A 19908-nucleotide genomic window follows, 5' to 3' on the forward strand; every position below is an offset into this window, starting at 1 on the left:
GGGATTTTCTCTCTTGTCGGTTATTTTTCCTAAATTTGTATCACTGGTGGTGAATGAGTTATCCTTGGTTTTGAAGCCTGTAAGGGATCTCAAGTTTGTGCTACAAATAGTTGAGTGGGAGATTTAACTAGGCTCTATTTGGTTCGATCATGGTGAGTTCCGCATCATTCGCGGATTGTAGTGGGTTATTTTTGGGTACTTAATTAATTATAAGTGTTGACAATGTCACTTCACGACATTTTTAAGTTTTATACAGGAAGTGGGAATCTGTTTGCTATTCTCCGTATTTGGTTCTGCAGTGATTCAGGTAACTGTATGTTAGTACTGGTCACTTGTATGCATTTCCTCTTCTGTAATAGGGTAATCTCAATTTTAAAGAGTGAATTTCCCTTGTTTAGTTTTTATATCATTGTGTGGTCCTGTATTTCAGCTTTATTTAGCAAATTTAGACTTTCTGTAAATCATAGTAGGAAAGTTCCAATCCTTTCCCTAGAGAGCTCAGGTACAGCTTGAGTTCATCCTTGTTGAAGTCATAGACTGCGACATCCTTTCTCTTCCTTCTCTTAACTTCCCCCATTCTAAAATCCTTCTAGCTCCCAGGTACAGCTTGAGAACTTCCTTGTCGAAGTCCCCAGACTGCGACGTTCTCTCTCTTTCTTTCTCCCAACTCTCCCTATTCTAAAATCCTTCTAGCTCTCAGGTACAGATTGAGGTCTTCCTTGCTGAAGTTTTTAGACTGCGACATCGTTTCTCCTCCTTTCTCTTAACTTTCCCTATTCTAAAATCCTCCTGGCTCTCAGGTACAGCTTGAGAACGTCCTTGTCGAAGTCATAGACTGTGACACTTCTAGCTCTCAGGTACAGCTTGAGAACGTTCTTGTCAAAGTCACAGACTGCGACGCCTCTAGCTCTCAGGTATAGCTTGAGAACTCCCTTGTTGAAGTCCCCAGACTGCAACGTCCTTTCTCTCAACTTTCCCTATTCTAAAATCCTTCTAGCTCTCAGGTACAGCTTGAGGACTTCCTTGCCGAAGTTTCTAGACTGTGGCATCCTTTTGTCTGGCCATAAGAGAAATTCTTTAAAAAAGTGAACCACAATAGGATAAGTAACAAAATAAAATCTTACTTCAAATCTTTATGAACAATTGTTCTAACAATTGATAATAATTATAATAATAATAATCACCAGATGCCAGATCCTGTGAAATCCAATGCGTACTCTTGGATCCTTGGATCCGTACTCTTGGATATTTCTATCTTCAGGGATAGAATTACTTCCAGTGTGTCATTATAACTTGGAAAATCAATCTTTCAGTCAATGTAAAAGGAGTTTTACAGTTTTACATGTAATATACATGACTTTTACAAGCTGATTTAAAATATGAAAGTTGAATATTAAATGGAATAAGTTATCTCAAGAACTAAATATCATTCTTTAGCATCTAAGAGCTTGCTGATTTTAGAATTTTTCTCCAACTAACAAATGTGAATCAAGTATTCATTTATCAAATTGGATCATGGCTCTGAATACAAGAATTAGATATTTCCAAATTTTCCTCTTCTTGTTCCGCAGTCAACGTATTTACACCTGTCGGTTCATCAGATCCTTCCTGTTGTTTCCGTGTCCAGAAGCAGTATCCCCGGTCCCAACCGAGAATGAGGACGAGCTACTAGCTGATCCAGAGGACGATGCGGCAACATCGGAGGTCAATGGGGTTGTTCCGTTGGACAGTCATCAGCAGTGTACTTCCTCCGTGTTGTAATCCTCTTCGTCTTTAACCACTTCTTCCCCGCCCACGTCACCCCCTCTCTTCTTCCCCCCTACCAGCGGCCCATGTTCCAGAGGCTATTCCGCTGTACCTCAGCTGATACATGAGGTGTTGACTAACTATAGAATTATTCTGGCAGAGGACATAGAATCAGCATCGTCTGTCACTGGAGCAGCTGCGGAGGTTACCGAGATGGATGTAGAGTCATCAGCATCCGTATCAGCTTTTCTGCCAGCAATGCTGTCTACTCCCAGGAACCTGAATCCCCCAATATTCGACAGATCCCGCATTCTGTATAAACCTTATAATAAACCAGGTGCTCATAAGCGACAGGCCAGTCCAGACAACAAGTGGAAGTGGATGAGAGTGCGACATTGATCTCACATTGTTTTTGATAATGTAGTAATTAGGAGGTTAGTTTTTTTTTTTGGAAGAGGATTATTATTGTTATTTTCTTTCTTTACTCCGTTGTTTTTTTTTGGTATTCAGTACAGTCGTCGGAATTTCCTATTAAATATTTTTCTTTATTACAGCTGCTGCTTCCACATACATGAGAATTTCAGTTTTATAGCTCTATATCGTCCTCACCATAATCTTAAACCCCATTCTCATTTCTTTAGAGTAAGATACTGTTGTCGCCAACTCTCTATTCCAAAATTTTTTTTTCTACCAGATATGACATATTATTCTCCTGGCCTTGACTTTTTCTTTCTTTGTTGGTTGAACTTCACATGTTGACACGAATTTGGCGTGGTCGTAGCCAACGTCGCTTGATACATTCAATGCCAAACCCCCCCCCCTTATTAGTAGGAGTGGGGTGTCACAAAGTGAATTTTTGTGACGGATGGAGAACCATCACCCAGTATAGAATTTAGCAAATTTATTCTATTTTAGAATAAGAATAGGGTCAACTTCCAATATATATTTTTTTGGACTTGTAGTTGTGTATGTACATCATCACCATCGCCGTCAACCCCTATAAATCATCAGCAACAGATTCATCATAACCAGAAATTTCCAGTTCTTGTTTACTAGTCTGAGCGTTCTTGTATCTAGTATTGCAGCAGCAGCACCCTTATCATCAAAACAATAAGCGGCTACCAAGGCAGGTTGGTATCGTTCTTCATGAAATTTTGGAATAGAAAGATTGTTTACCGGCCTAATCTATTATAGTAATTAGTAGCATTGTCATCATTAGTTGCACCCTTAACATCAAGAGCAGCTGAATCAAACCCTGTCACATGACCAGTGGCTTGATCATCTCCTGAGACTCCTATTGGTCGGCAATCTCTTTTCCTTCGGCCTCCTAATTCTCAGTGACCCTGTACTGCTTCGATGAGACCTGGGAGAGAGTTAGTTGTTTGGTGGTTGAGCGTGTAAACAGGTCCCGAATCTCCTCTCCTTATGACATTCCCGGTACTAGTTTGTTTCTAGGGGAATTATTCTATTTTTGTGTGTCAATTAAGAATATTGTAGGACGAGTTCTGGACATCTCGAAGATAGAACTTCCTTGGGGATTTTCTCTCTTGTCGGTTATTTTTCCTAAATTTGTATCACTGGTGGTGAATGAGTTATCCTTGGTTTTGAAGCCTGTAAGGGATCTCAAGTTTGTGCTACAAATAGTTGAGTGGGAGATTTAACTAGGCTCTATTTGGTTCGATCATGGTGAGTTCCGCATCATTCGCGGATTGTAGTGGGTTATTTTTGGGTACTTAATTAATTATAAGTGTTCACAATGTCACTTCACGACATTTTTAAGTTTTATACAGGAAGTGGGAATCTGTTTGCTATTCTCCGTATTTGGTTCTGCAGTGATTCAGGTAACTGTATGTTAGTACTGGTCACTTGTATGCATTTCCTCTTCTGTAATAGGGTAATCTCAATTTTAAAGAGTGAATTTCCCTTGTTTAGTTTTTATATCATTGTGTGGTCCTGTATTTCAGCTTTATTTAGCAAATTTAGACTTTCTGTAAATCATAGTAGGAAAGTTCCAATCCTTTCCCTAGAGAGCTCAGGTACAGCTTGAGTTCATCCTTGTTGAAGTCATAGACTGCGACATCCTTTCTCTTCCTTCTCTTAACTTCCCCCATTCTAAAATCCTTCTAGCTCCCAGGTACAGCTTGAGAACTTCCTTGTCGAAGTCCCCAGACTGCGACGTTCTCTCTCTTTCTTTCTCCTAACTCTCCCTATTCTAAAATCCTTCTAGCTCTCAGGTACAGATTGAGGTCTTCCTTGCTGAAGTTTTTAGACTGCGACATCGTTTCTCCTCCTTTCTCTTAACTTTCCCTATTCTAAAATCCTCCTGGCTCTCAGGTACAGCTTGAGAACGTCCTTGTCGAAGTCATAGACTGTGACACTTCTAGCTCTCAGGTACAGCTTGAGAACGTTCTTGTCAAAGTCACAGACTGCGACGCCTCTAGCTCTCAGGTATAGCTTGAGAACTCCCTTGTTGAAGTCCCCAGACTGCAACGTCCTTTCTCTCAACTTTCCCTATTCTAAAATCCTTCTAGCTCTCAGGTACAGCTTGAGGACTTCCTTGCCGAAGTTTCTAGACTGTGGCATCCTTTTGTCTGGCCATAAGAGAAATTCTTTAAAAAAGTGAACCACAATAGGATAAGTAACAAAATAAAATCTTACTTTAAATCTTTATGAACAATTGTTCTAACAATTGATAATAATTATAATAATAATAATCACCAGATGCCAGATCCTGTGAAATCCTTGGATCCTTGGATCCGTACTCTTGGATATTTCTATCTTCAGGGATAGAATTACTTCCAGTGTGTCATTATAACTTGGAAAATCAATCTTTCAGTCAATGTAAAAGGAGTTTTACAGTTTTACATGTAATATACATGACTTTTACAAGCTGATTTAAAATATGAAAGTTGAATATTAAATGGAATAAGTTATCTCAAGAACTAAATATCATTCTTTAGCATCTAAGAGCTTGCTGATTTTAGAATTTTTCTCCAACTAACAAATGTGAATCAAGTATTCATTTATCAAATTGGATCATGGCTCTGAATACAAGCAGAATATTTTATTCAAGAACTCATCGCAATTGAAGATGACAGCTTGGTGTCGTACATGACATTGTACACATTCTTGATTCTGTCCAGATTCTTCTCATGTCTTCCAACGATGATGCGAATGATTGTGCGATCGTCTGTTCCCAGCCCAATGACAGCATCGTGGATTTCTTTGGCAAAGAATTTGGCCGAATCAACTGCATAGTCAACTGAAATTCACATGGATATGATTAGTTTCTAAAAAAACCATGAACTGCAGTTGAATCTTTACAAATTAGGCTATAATATTCAAGATTAAGACTTCAATTACTTATTTATCCAGTAATGACATAATCACAAATTCCTATTTCATTTCCGAATTTTCAATAAAAATCAGTTTAAGGAATGTTATGTTTTGTCTGCACTTTCAAACACAGATATTATAATTGAATCCATCCTCACTTCAACTTGTATAATATTCACTTCCTTCTCAAAATATTGGACTTGATATACACTAGCAGCACTTTATGTACCTATTAAAAATGTATAAATAGAATCAATGAAACATTATTCGAAATGGAAGTACATCGGCTATAAGAATAACATTATTTTAAAAAACTTCATCTTTTTCTACATGATATTTGAACATTGAATCATTAAAAGAAACGCATCCTTCTGTTAACTCGAATGTTTAGAAGGCATTCTAATCCACACTCCTCATCGTGAAACTGACAAAAAAATAATTGAGGCTTGAAAAGTATATCTTTACTACTATACAACCACGAACACATCTAATAGTTTATTCTTTTATTGGAAAGAGTAATGAAAAAACCAAGGGTAATAGGTAGTGATTGATTGGAGGGATGATAAAAGATGAAGCAACATACGATTTTAGGTGGGTTCCGAACCACCAAACAAACGGAAAAGAAATTTTACAGCTCATATCTGCTAGTTGGCGGAGCTCGTCTTTCCCGCAGTCATCCGTTTTCAAGGGGAGTACAGAAAATTCTAATCAGAGAGTGCAGTGGGTACCATTATCCACAGAGTTACTAGCATTTACAGGAGATAACTTCTTAACTCGGATCTCAATAACTAAAGTGAGGTCCACGATATAATGGCAGTGAAGAAAGATAGAAGAACAACGTGGCCGATCCTCTGTCTTGTCAATGCCTTTTATAGACGGTAGCTGATACAGGTTTATTGATGTAATATTAAGGCTCAACTCACACTTACGCGACTCAGGTCGAGAAGAGTCAGCCACTCAGACCAGTCGATTCTAGTCTCCGCGACGTCACCATTTGGAAACACACATGCTCTCGACTAGAGTCGAGTCTCTTCTCGACCTGAGTCGCGTGAGTGTAAGTTGAGCCTAACTGTTCATTCTCGTTTAAAATAATAAATCATATTTTATCAAGCAAGAAATTATATTTTTCAATAATTTAATAATGAATTTTCATAATTAAGATGAAATATTTTGTTAATTAATTATTAATTCTACATTGTTAAAAGACGATCTGGCAACAGAGCAAAGCGAGAAAGAGATAGCACTATCCGCTATGTTGAATGATAGACAAGGATAGCAATATTATTGCCAAAAAAACAATGCCATTATAACGTGGACCACACTATAGATTTGAATCCAAATTCGTTGATAAAAAAAGGAAAGCATAAAAAAATTGGAATGCATGCATTTAAATACATGAGAAAAACATGTGGCTCGGTGCCTCACTAAACTAGTGTTGAGTTGACTTCCCATGGTCATTTCCGATTCAACTTATTCAAATATCAAATTAAAAGTATACATCATAAACCTAATGACATATTCCTCACAATTTTGTCTTAGTGCCCCACTTGAGTTAAATAGTGGGTTGTAAAAACCACAGAACTACCTCTTTACATTGACTTTGGTATTATTTTCAATTTTCAGTTAGGCCCTATAACAACAATTTCTAAAAATGGGTACATTTACTTCTTTATATGATGTACTTCAGCTTTTGTACTAGAACCATGTATTTCTTTCTGTATGAAAGTGAAGGATACTCACTTATTGTTGTGTAGACATCTACAATGGACTCATCCGAGCACCATCTCTTGAATGCAGCGGTCAGGGTTTTGTTCTTCCTCTGCTGGTAGGTTGATGCCAGATGATCCAAATGCTCGAAACTGGAAAATGCCAAAACATCGTCCAGCTTTGGGTTCTTGAGTGGCCCGCAGTCATCTGCAAAATTATCAGATGGATAAAATAATATAACTAAACAGTCGGGTCCTCTAAACAAGCACTCGGGTACAATTATTGGCTTAGACAGTGAGGTGGGGCAAAATTTTGGTAGGTTAAGTATTCTAATCAATATTTATTCAAAGATACAAATAATCCATATTGAAATTTGTTATATATGAACAGCAATATGAAGATAAATGAATGACATTGGCAATATTAATGAAAAATGAACTACACATATTTGGTAGGTTTATAGTTTTCTATTGATTTATATTTTATTAAGAAGCAAAATTATTAATTTAGATATAAAAAATGTTTTATTAGCTGAGTGCAGTAAGTTTTTTCAATAAAGCTTTGTCACGTCTAGAAGCAATGCTAAGTTCCTAAACGGCAACATCCTTTCTCTTCCTTTCTCTTAATTTTTTCTACCTTGTTTAGAACAGGATCTCAGTTATAGACTAGAGATCGTCCCCTTCACAGTCCTCAGACCAGCGAGAGGTTGAGGAAACCTTATTTGGAACAGGATCTCAGTTACAGACTAGAGATCGCCCCCGTCGCGGTCCTCAGACCAGCGAGAAGCTTAGGAGAATCCTTGTAAATCTTTCCCTATCCTCTCATAATAGTCAACATACTGACTATTAATTTAAAAGCGTTTTGGACGATTGAGAGTGATTCCCATACCCTCAAGGGCAGTCACAGATTAGCCCGTAATAGCCGATACGCAGTCACCAGATTAGCGCAGAAATCTTGTTCAGAAGTTTCAGAATTGCTGAAAATCCTCTCGCAGCTGCAGGCTCGCGATTTAGAAATCCAACACCTGAAACCTTGTCCTCTAAACTTTAATTGAAATCGATATACTGGATTCAGCTAACAGGTACAGCTTGCTGAGAGCTATATAGCGATTCTCAGATTGCGAGTTATTGAACAAGCCCCCACTAGTTATAGGGAGGAATAATTCTATTAATAAATCTCCATTCCCCAGGTCCGATAAAATATTCTCCATACCTCAAACTCCATACACCATACTCCATACTCCTGTACCTTATACCGCCTACACCTTTCCAATCATATTAATCTAATACCGGGTGCGCAGGTTAAGTTTGCACACCGACAGCTTGCAGTCACAAATTGCAAAAATCCTAACAAAATTCCATATCATTCCGTGTTGGACTCCACCCCAAATTCCTTCACCTACAACCTTTATCCCGGGCTTGCAGGTACAGCTTTGCTCGCCGTCAATTCGCAGTTGGTTCAGATTCGTACTACCTTTATAAATATAATCATTTATAGAGACCTGACATCCGAATAGTCTCCTTAGTTAGGGTTACCTCAATCCTCCCTAACACCCAACCTGAATTCCAAGAGCCGAGGGCCGAATCGGCCAGCAACGGCAAGGGCACACACTCTTCCCTTCAAGCTAAATATCTCCCGACAGAGACAGAGGGTAAAGTATCAGGATAGGGGGAGAAGTGTTGGTCCGGTATCTCCACCAGTCAGTACGGACACTGACCCCGACCCATACCCGGCTGTAGACATCTACAATGGACTCATCCGAGCACCATCTCTTGAATGCAGCGGTCAGGGTTTTGTTCTTCCTCTGCTGGTAGGTTGATGCCAGATGATCCAAATGCTCGAAACTGGAAAATGCCAAAACATCGTCCAGCTTTGGGTTCTTGAGTGGCCCGCAGTCATCTGCAAAATTATCAGATGGATAAAATAATATAACTAAACAGTCGGGTCCTCTAAACAAGCACTCGGGTACAATTATTGGCTTAGACAGTGAGGTGGGGCAAAATTTTGGTAGGTTAAGTATTCTCATCAATATTTATTCAAAGATACAAATAATCCATATTGAAATTTGTTATATATGAACAGCAATATGAAGATAAATGAATGACATTGGCAATATTAATGAAAAATGAACTACACATATTTGGTAGGTTTATAGTTTTCTATTGATTTATATTTTATTAAGAAGCAAAATTATTAATTTAGATATAAAAAATGTTTTATTAGCTGAGTGCAGTAAGTTTTTTCAATAAAGCTTTGTCACGTCTAGAAGCAATGCTAAGTTCCTAAACGGCAACATCCTTTCTCTTCCTTTCTCTTGATTTTTTCTACCTTGTTTAGAACAGGATCTCAGTTATAGACTAGAGATCGTCCCCTTCACAGTCCTCAGACCAGCGAGAGGTTTAGGAAACCTTGTTTAGAACAGGATCTCAGTTACAGACTAGAGATCGTCCCCATCGCGGTCCTCAGACCAGCGAGAGGTTGAGGAAACCTTATTTGGAACAGGATCTCAGTTACAGACTAGAGATCGCCCCCGTCGCGGTCCTCAGACCAGCGAGAAGCTTAGGAGAATCCTTGTAAATCCTTCGCTATCCTCTCATAATAGTCAACATACTGACTATTAATTTAAAAGCGTTTTGGACGATTGAGAGTGATTCCCATACCCTTAAGGGCAGTCACAGATTAGCCCTTAATAACCGATACGCAGTCACCAGATTAGCGCAGAAATCCTGTTCAGAAGTTTCAGAATTGCTGAAAATCCTCTCGCAGCTGCAGGCTCGCGATTTAGAAATCCAACACCTGAAACCTTGTCCTCTAAGCTTTAATTACCATGAAATTGAAATCGATATACTGGATTCAGCTAACAGGTACAGCTTGCTGAGAGCTATATAGCGTTTCCCTATCATTGAGAAACTGGAAAATGTTGAGAAAAAAATTATTCACCTGCGAAAGAGAGAGTTCATAATCCACCTCATGGAAGAGAGTTGTTCATGTTGCATTTATTAATTACTGAAGAATTACAGAATAATTTACTTTTTTTTCAATTTAGCTTAGCTTATATTCATCCTAGAATGGAAGATGGAAAGAATATCAGTATCAGTTCAGCACTCGATGAGAACGGTTGTGTCGATTGTATCTGTCTAATCAGTGACCTTTGCCGCTGCGCGCGATAGCTCAAGTGAAAACTTTTCTACTAAATTTACGCAAACTTTTCAACTAAGTTCCGTCATGGCTCAGTGTTTCAGATGTAAGATTTCTTTTACTGAGAATGAACCATCGATTGAGTGTAGTGAGTGTAAATGGGCTTTTCACCCAGCATGCACAAGACTGGAAAACATCGAGAAATTCAAAAAGAGGAATCAACAAGCCAGAGCTACATGGAAGTGTGATTACTGTTTGCCAGAAAGGAGTAGTTCTTTGGGTCAGTCGGACATTAATATAAAACAATTCTCCGATTTACTAACAAGTTTAAGAACTGAACTCACGGCAAGGCTAGATGAACTCAACTCAAAATTAGAAAACTTAAATACTAAAACCGATGATATTAAGACACTTATTAACACGCTCACAAACAAAATAATGTTTTGAAACAAAAATGTGCAGACCTAGAGTTACAAAACATGGACAATAAATCACATATTTACCGTCTGGAAAAGGAAATTCACAGTCTCCAACAGTACACTAGACTGGATAACTTGGAAATAGTTGGGATTCCCGAAACTAAAGAAGAGAATTTGCCGCTCATCATGGAATCGGTAGCTAAAACGATAAATGTGAGCTTCAAGAAGGAGGACTTATCCATCGTTCATAGAGTTCCCAATGCTAAAGGGTCTTCTTCAATTGTCGCAAAATTTACTTCAAGATCTAAGAAGATTGAGTGGATCACAGCTTCGCGAAAGAAGAGTCATTAAATCCAGCGATGTATGCAGTAAACTACCTACCGCTACGGTGTACGTCAATGAACATTTATCTCCATTCTTCAAACGTTTACTGGGTAGAGCTAAGGACCTGAGAATGAAGAAGAAACTCGCGTTTGTCTGGGTTCGTGATTGCAAGATCTTCGTAAAACAAACTGAAAATTCGCGAACAAGAAGAATTATGTGTGATGAGGATTTGGACGAATATAATAAGTGAATAATAATTATTATGAGAAACCATAAATTCTGAATTAATATTTCTCGATGCGCAGTGAACTGGTTATTTGATTTTGTTTTGTTCTATATATTTACAATAATTTTTCTGTCTCTAACATTTTTCCATTTGTTTTTTTTTTGTTTTGTTTTTTAAGCATATATATTAATGATTCATGAGTATAATTTTGATGAGGTGATTGATTTGGAATGTTTTAATGCAATTGAAAGTGATGATATCTTCGGTTTTGATCCAGTGATTTATGTGGATGGGCATGAGATGGGCAATACAAATTTCCTAAATATATTACACATGAATAGAGTATGAGTAAAAATTTCGATTAATTCATTTACACTGTACAAAACTGCAAGATTAAGTACGATTTAATAGTATTAACCGAGACGTGGATGACTGAAAACAGATCTTTTGACTACGGAAAAGACGGTTAATCAGTTATTGATAAGCCAGGCCAGCTGAACAAAAGTAAAGGTCTGTGTTTGTTTGTGAGGGATGGCATAAAGTTTGACTGTGTCAATTGTGAGAGCTCGGAGGCTGATATTGTCTCGATTAGATTACAAGCATTCGACTGCTTCGTATCGTTGATTGCCGTGTACAGATCTCCCTCTGCTAATATTGAAGTTTTCTTTAACGAGTTAGATATTATTCTGAGAAATATTGATAAGAATGAGAATGCGGTTTTAATAGGGGATATAAACATTGATATCTTACGTAACAGTAGTTTGGCAAATGAATATAGCGGTCTAATGCAAATGTATGGCCTGAGATCTCTTATTAATATACCTACTAGAGTAACACACAATACAGGTACATGCATAGACCACATTTTTTACAAAAATGTTAATTTTAAATATGAAAACATAATAAGCTCTGTTCAAAGGACCTGTATTACTGACCACTTCTGTACTACACTACACATAGGAAATTCAAAGCCAGTCTATATTGATGTAAAGGAGAATATTATTAACCTGATAAACTATAAGAACCTTACGGACAAGTTGAGACAGGAAAGTTGGAAGAATGAAACTACTTTTAATGAGGCTAATCTTGATTTGACAAAATAAATGCTTTCTTTAATAAACTGATGGACCACATAGATTCTGCTACCGAACAAATTAAAATGACAAATAAAAATAGACCATTAAAAAAAAAGGAAAACTTCAGGGCTAATAAAATCAATAAGAGAGAGGGACAAACTACATATAAAACTGAAAATCCAACCATTTAATGCTACACTGAAAGCTAGATACAAAAACTATAGAAATCTACTTAACACACTAATTAAGAAAGCTAAACTAGACTACTTTAAAAATAAAATGTCAACTTGTAAAGGGAACAACAAAAAGACGTGGCTCTGTATAGAGAAAATTTAAGATATAAAACGAAATAGAAAAGCTCCTGACATCGACCCTATAGTATTAAATAATTATTTCTCGCAAGTAGGTAGAAGTTATGCAGAAAATCTGAATAATAGTGTTAAAACTCAATTTGCATCATCCTTGATCTTTGAACTTAGCGCGTTGCCAGTATAGCCAACGTTTGGCAGATTTAGTCTGCATTGTTTTCAATATTTGTATCTTTGTAATAATTTCAATTTGTTGTCTAGTATTATTTGATTAATTTCAAATTTGTCCTTTTTCACTTGCCTTTGAATAATATTTGTGTTTTGTATCTTTATTCTTGCATTTCTCACTTGCGGAAATCGTTGTAGGTAGGTTTTGCTCCACTCGGCTTGTGTGGCACTGGTGTGCTGCTTCTTTGTTTCAACTCGATTCCGGAATGTGGGAATTGGCCAGCTCTTGTTTTCAATTTTCGAATTTGAATTTATTCCAGCTGAATATTCAGTACTTTCATGTTTCATTGGCATATTTGCGATAAATATTGGCCTAATTCAATCAAACAACTTCCGTGACGGATTGTGTTTGAATCTCAAACTTTTGGTAGGTGTAACCTCACTTTCCATTTGAACATGCTTTTCTGAACTCAATTTTTAGAATTTAGTTTAAAGCTCTTTCCAATTTTACATTGTTCATCTATTTCAATCCTTTTTAAAAAATGTCAATTTAGCATTTTGATTTTTGCATTTCTGCAAAAATCCAAGATCATCAAGATCGCTTGATGTTTCTACAAATCTTTATTTCATATTCTTGTTTTCAAACTCTTTGTACTCTGAACTCTGTGTAGTTCAGAGCGCTGTTGCTACAGTCAACATATTTTCTTACTGTAGGGTATTTTCTTTTCCTCTGTCCACAGTTTGGATTTTGAGAAACTCAATCAATTCCTCTCTACATCTCTCGAATCAATCTGCTACCGAATCTGTTCTACAATTCTAACTACGATCGAATCTACCGATAGAGGTCTGCAGTCTCTATTGACAGTCGAAATTGCATCCACTTTGGGGTTCCATATACCCTCCCACTCACTTGGTCGACTGTGCAATTTAGCATTCCACTTTGGGGTTACATATACCCTCCCACTCTCTGGCCGGTATGGTGATGATGATTTCCATTGCCGGAGCATTTCTTACAAATGCCTACAATCTTCAACAGCTTTCGACATCCTCAAGATACTCAGGTTGAGTAATTGTATATTCATCATAAATTTGTAATATCATCCATTCTTATTCATTCATCTGTCTATTCTCATTCATTCATTATCATTCATACTGCTATTGTTCATTTACTTATATAGATTTATCTTACTTATGAGCTGTGCCTACAAAGGCAATCAAAGAGTTTGTCATTTCAGGACATTGAATAATATTCAAAATTTTGAATACAAAATCATTTTACTTTTTGAATTTGTTTCTTCACAATTTGAAAGTCTTTACAATTGGCATCACATTCAACTTATGTATTTTGAAACTTACATCACAATTAATTCAACAATAAAAATAAAAATTATTCACTACTTGATTTTGCAATTATTCGCATTACCTATTGTTTTGGTAGGACGAGTTGTATTCAGGACTCAGCCTACCTGGTCCTCTATTAATTTTGCTACCAGAAAAGTTATTTTGATAGATATCAGGCGCATATTTATCATTATAAGTTTGGCCGTCTCCGGTCCGGATACTTCATATTGACATATGCTTAGAAAATACATTTATTCTTATTCATTATTTTACATCAATTGTGTAATGATTATTGTCTTATACTTTTATTCATAGTGTTTATTTCTGTATGTTCAAGGGTAATATTTGTATGGAGTTGCTCATACTGATACATTCAACCAAGCACTTATGTCATTGTTCCCAACAATTGGATACAACACCAGTAGCCATCCAGTGTAAGAGGAGGTCGAACATTTTCAATTGAGGTATCGTTCCAATTTTCAATATGCCTCCTAAAGGCAAACGAAACAGCCTTCTCACTGTGAGAAGTGGCATCATTAAAAATCTATCTTGGCTTTATACTGAATATTTCAATTTTAAAATCAATGATGAAAATGATTTTCAAAAACTACTAGCAGTCAAAACTAAATTGCTCAACTTTGAGCAGCGTTATGAAGAGATAAGCCTGGAATTTAATTCAGATGACATTGATGACAATGAACATCAAATTGTCACAGAGAAATTTTCAATGTTAATTGCTAATGTAAATACAATTTTGAAAAATTATGATTCACAGCAGCAAGTTGCTACATTTCAAGCACCGGCAATGGAACACCAGTCACCAAACTCCTCTCCAGTTCCCAAATCACCGGGGTCTGTAGATCATAATAGTGTAATCAACACAAATCAATCGCCATCTGCTTCAGTGACTGCTAATAATGTCAATTCTCTGCCTTTGCAACCCACTATGCCTATTTATCAAGGTCTACAATTACCAATGGTACCGTTACCAGAATTTTCAGGTTCCTTTGATTCATGGCTTGAATTCCGTGATACCTTTTCCATGATATGGTTATTGAAAACCAAACTTTGGCTCCAGCTACAAAGCTGTATTATTTGCGCAAAGCTCTCAGTGGTGAAGCCCTTGCACGCATTCAGAATATTCCTCCAGGGAATGGAAACTTTGAGCTTGCATGGAATCTGCTCACACAGAGGTACAATAACCCCAGATTAATTGCAAGTACCCACATTCAAGGTATTGAATCACCCCCAGCACTCAAGAAAAATTGTTCCAAATCTCTTAGAGCTTTCATGGATCACTGTAAATGTCACATTAATGCTTTAGAAGTGCTCAAATTGGATGTTCAAATTAAAGATTTACTTTACATGCAAAAAATCACTTCTCAACTTGACTCTAATATCTTGCGCGAATGGGAAAAAAGCATTGAAATAAATGAAATCCTTACTATGGATAAACTGTGGGAATTTCTTGAAAATCAATGTAAGGTAATGGATGCTATTTCATCTCATAGCCCCTCAAATCCACCAACTAATCAAAAGGTTTTTACTCTAGCTACTTCAAATGCACCCAATATTAAGCAAAATACTCGTCCTTTTGCTCAAAATAATACTCTGAATAATTTTCAGCCATCAGTATCCTGTCAATTTTGCAATGATCGATCTCATGGGATTTTCAAATGTGTCAATTTTTCAAAGATTCCCATCAATCAACGTTATGATGCAATCAAAAGGAAAGGGTTGTGTTTCAATTGCCTTAATCCTTACACTGACAATCACAACTGCTCTTCTAAGAGATGCCAAAAATGTGATAAGCGACATCACACTGTTCTACATGATTCCTTTACTAGCAATTCAGGAGGTAAGAATGTTGTTTCTAATGTGATTCAGTCTCAGAATGAGTGCACCGTTTCTAGTGCCCATTCATCTTCAGCATCAAATTCAGTTAGTTCACAATCTGATAATTCAGAAACAACAGTTGTTTCACATGCTGCTTCATCCATCATTTCTAATAATAAGTCATCAGTTCAAGTATTACCTACCACAGAGGTTCTGGTTGTTAGCTCAAATGGTGAATTAATTGCATGTAATGCTTTAATGGACACAGGAAGTGATTGTTCACTCATCACTCAAGAGTTGGCTGATAGATTAGCTCTTCCTCCTTGTCATGTAACTAATCTGATTAATGGAGTGTCCAGTATGCAAGCCAAATCTACAGTTGTTCACTCAGTATTAATAAAATCATCTGACCATACTTGGTCAATGCAACAAGAATGTATTGTTGTTGAGAAATTTGCCTCATGTATTCCTCGTGTCACAATTGATCTTAACTATTACAAGATTCTAAGCAATATTCGACTTGCGGATCCAAATTTTCATAAATCTAAGAAAATTGATATCCTATTGGGTATTGACGTTTATGCCGCAATCATGACTGGCAATCAAATTATTGTGTCACCTGATGTTCCAATCCTACAAAATACAAAACTTGGCTGGATTGTTTTTGGCTCTTGTCAATTACCTAAATCAGTGTCACTCAAAAAATCATCTAATCAATTTGTTACCAATTTTGTCTCCACAGCTGAAGTCTCCAATCAGTTGGAAACCTTCTGGTAGCTGGAAGAAGTCTCTTCAGTTATTCCTGTCTCTCCTGAGTGTGCTAGGGTTGAAGCCCACTACAAAGAAAATACCATCAGGCATGAAGATGGTCGTTTCCAAGTGTCCTTACCTCGCAAGGATTCATTTGCCACCCTTGGTCATTCAAGGACTCAAGCTATGAAACGTTTCCATTCATTGGAGAAAAGATTTCTTAAAGAACCTGAGCTCAAACCTCAATATGTTGAATTTATGCAGGAATATGAAGATTTAGGTCACATGCACCCTGTACCGCCACCAGCCCCTGAGGAACAAGTCTATTATATTCCACATCACACTGTCTTCAAGCCCGACTCCACTACAACCAAAACAAGAGTTGTGTTTGATGCTAGCGCCAAAACATCAACCGGAATTTCTCTCAATGATGTTATCTTCAAGGGTCCTGTTGTTCAGTCAGACCTTTTTGACATTGTCCTACAATTTCGTATGTGACCATTTGCTTTCATCGCGGACATAACTAAAATGTACTGCCAAATTCTTTTAGATCCTTCTGATCGTAATTTCCATCGTATTTTTTGGAGAGATGATACTTCAAAACCTCTTCAAGAATACCAATTGGCCACAGTTACTTATGGGACAGCTTGTGCATCTTATCTCAGCACTAGAACCTTGAATTTACTTGCTGAACTTGAATCAACACCTGATTCTCCATTGTATCATTCAATTCATCAAGAATTTTATGTTGATGACCTAATCTCTGGTGCATCTACATTGGAACAAGCCATGGAATTGTCACATCAATTGCTCACCACTTTGAATAAAGGATGTTTTGAATTAAGGAAGTGGATGTCCAATTCCCCTGAGTTACTGAATTCACTACCATCCAATTTGCTAGAAACTTCCATTGTTAAACCAATTTCAGATCCTGATAATGGAATAACCAAAGCTCTAGGTTTACTGTGGAATTCCAATTCTGATAGTCTATCCATCTGTTCTAACATTGATAAAATTTCTGAAAAGACTTCATTCACAAAGCGTGAGTTTCTGTCAGTTATTGCTTCAACTTTTGATCCACTTGGAATCATTAGTCCCATCATAATCCTTCCAAAAATCTTATTTCAAAATTTATGGCTTGCAAAAATTGATTGGGATGATAGTCTGCCCAATGACATGCTACTGAAGTGGTTGCAGATCATACAAGAACTATCCAAAATTTCAAGCATTTCAATACCACGTTGTGTAGTATCAAAAGATCAATGTTCCATAGTTGAACTTCATGGTTTTTCTGATTCTAGCGCTACTGCTTATGGAGCTTGTGTGTATGTACGCACCATCCAAAATAATGTTGTTCAAACTCATCTTCTTTGTGGAAAATCATGTGTTGCACCTCTCAAGCCTGTCTCCATTCCAAAATTTGGAACTTTGTGGTGCCTTAGTATTATCACGACTCATTAACAAAGTTGTAAGTGCTTTGAATTCTCTTGATTTGACTATTTCAGGTGTTTTTCTCTGGTCAGATTCTCAAATTGTCTGCAAGTGGTTGCAGTCTCCTCCTGACAGAAAGTCAATTTTTGTTTCATTGAGAGTAGGTGAAATCCAAGAATCTACCCCACAGTATGTCTGGAACTATGTGAAATCATCTCACAATCCAGCTGATTCAATTTCTCGTGGCATGATTCCTAGTGAATTAGCAAACAACAAACTCTGGTGGCATGGTCCCCCATGGTTGGCTGATCCAACTGATAGTTGGAGGTCATTCTCTTCTCATGTAGCTATTCTAGCTCCCAATACAGTTCTTGTAAATACTGCAGTTGTTTCACCTTTATCCATTATTTCTGAACGTGTTTCCAATAGTTTTAAAATTATTCGTGTCACTGCTTATGTTCTGCGTTTTTTACATAACATTCGTCAGAAAGTTGCTGATCGCCGTACTGACGCCCTTTCAGTTGATGAAATTGAAGATGCTGAAATTCATCTATTGAAGGCCATTCAAGCTGAAGCATTCCACAAGGAGTTGGAAATTTTACATGCAAATGATGAGTTGAATGCCTCCAGTAAGTTTCATTCTTTGTCTTTGTTCATTCACTCTGATGGCCTCATAAGAGTAGGAGGACGTTTAGGTAATGCTAATATTGATTTTGATTTCAAGCATCAGATATTGCTTCCTGCCAATCACAAATTCACCAAAGCACTGATTTTTTATCATCATAACAAATTGTGTCATGCTGGTGTGCAAGCAACCATGGCTGCAATCAGACAACTGTTCTGGATACCATCAACAAGGCGTACTGTTAAGAATGTTCTGCGAAAGTGTATCAAGTGTTTTCGTTTCACTCATACTCAAGCTGCACAATTGATGGGTCAATTGCCCTCTGTGCGTGTAAATATTGATTTTCCATTCATGAATGTTGGTCTAGACTATGCTGGACCTTTTAGTCTCCGTATTGGTGGTCCAAAGTCACAGACATTTGGTAAAGCCTATTTTGCATTTTCCATTTGCATGATAACTCGTGCTGTACATATAGAAGTAGTATCAGAGCTGTCCACTTCAGTCTTTCTGGCTGCTCTCACCCGTTTCATCTCAAGACGAGGTATTCCAAGGAATATATATTCAGACAATGCTACCACTTTTGTGGGTGCAAATAATGATCTCAAAGAGTTAGGTGATTTCCTCAACTTGCCTAGCAATCAACAAATACTTCAAAATTCAGCTGCATCTTTGCACATTCAATGGAATTTCATTCCCCCAAGAGCTCCTCATCATGGTGGTCTGTGGGAGAGAGGAATAAGAAATTTCAAGAGTATATATAAAATTATTGCTTTCAAACATATTTGGAATTTTGAAGAAATGTGTACTCTTTCTGCACAAGTTGAAGCTATTTTGAATTCTTCACCTATTGTTCCATTGTCTGAGGACCCTCTTGATCTTCAATTTTTGTCACCTGGGCATTTTCTCATTGCGCGCCCACTCAATGCTTTGCCTTCTCATAAGCAGAAATTCAAACATGTGAATTTTCTTGCACGTTGGAATAGACTTGCTGAAGTCACAAAGGAATTTTGGCAACAATGGTCTGAAGAATATTTAGTTACTCTTCAGAAAAAACATAAATGGTCTTCTTCATCACCCAATCTTCAAGTTGGCACTCTTGTGCTATTGAAGGATCCTGGGACACCACCAACACTCTGGAAGCTTGGACGTATTACAGAGGTTTTCCTTGGCTCCGATGACAAGGTTAGAGTCATCCAGGTTCTAACTGATTCTGGTGTTTTCAAACGTTCTATTGCTAGTGTTGCACCTTTGCCATTAGATGATAGCCAATGATGCAAATCTCTTTAACATATTTTTTCTTTCTTCTTTGTTTTACAATTCTTCTAATTGCAAAACGGGGCCCAGTCTATGTTAAAACTCAATTTGCTTCATCCTTGATCTTTGAACTTAGCGCGTTGCCAGTATAGCCAACGTTTGGCAGATTTAGTCTGCATTATTTTCAATATTTGTATCTTTGTAATAATTTCAATTTGTTGTC

The 19908-nt window shown here is 37.2% G+C and overlaps 2 protein-coding genes across 2 annotated transcripts; one reads left to right on the top strand and one right to left on the bottom strand.

Moving 5' to 3' along the window:
* Positions 1-4799: 4799 nt before the first annotated feature.
* LOC111062406 lies at positions 4800-9692 on the bottom strand. Its single transcript, XM_039436661.1, has 4 exons — positions 9638-9692; positions 8507-8688; positions 6823-7075; positions 4800-5008 (listed from the first exon to the last, which is right to left on the bottom strand). Exons 1-4 carry the CDS (start codon positions 9690-9692, stop codon positions 4815-4817), a joined length of 684 nt encoding a protein of 227 aa, XP_039292595.1. The 3' UTR covers positions 4800-4814.
* A 6745-nt stretch (positions 9693-16437) lies between these two features.
* On the top strand, positions 16438-19703 carry LOC120353348. Its single transcript, XM_039436662.1, has 2 exons — positions 16438-16786; positions 19341-19703. Exons 1-2 carry the CDS (start codon positions 16562-16564, stop codon positions 19701-19703), a joined length of 588 nt encoding a protein of 195 aa, XP_039292596.1. The 5' UTR covers positions 16438-16561.
* Positions 19704-19908: the final 205 nt, after the last annotated feature.

The sequence above is a fragment of the Nilaparvata lugens genome, chromosome 10 (genome assembly GCF_014356525.2).
Source record: "Nilaparvata lugens isolate BPH chromosome 10, ASM1435652v1, whole genome shotgun sequence".
In the NCBI taxonomy this organism is placed as follows: domain Eukaryota; kingdom Metazoa; phylum Arthropoda; class Insecta; order Hemiptera; family Delphacidae; genus Nilaparvata; species Nilaparvata lugens.

Bases quoted from the DNA above. Each gene is read 5' to 3' on its own strand.
- LOC111062406 (XM_039436661.1), bottom strand. From the start codon at position 9,692: ATGATAGGGAAACGCTATATAGCTCTCAGCAAGCTGTACCTGTTAGCT. The intron at 8,689-9,637 runs GTATATCGATTT...ATAATTTTGCAG, and splicing joins GTACCTGTTAGCTGAATCCA to ATGACTGCGGGCCACTCAAG. The intron at 5,009-6,822 runs GTGAGTATCCTT...TGTGAATTTCAG, and splicing joins AGATGTCTACACAACAATAA to TTGACTATGCAGTTGATTCG.
- LOC120353348 (XM_039436662.1), top strand. From the start codon at position 16,562: ATGAAACGTTTCCATTCATTGGAGAAAAGATTTCTTAAAGAACCTGAG. The intron at 16,787-19,340 runs ACCGGAATTTCT...CATTTTCTCATT, and splicing joins ATGCTAGCGCCAAAACATCA to GCGCGCCCACTCAATGCTTT.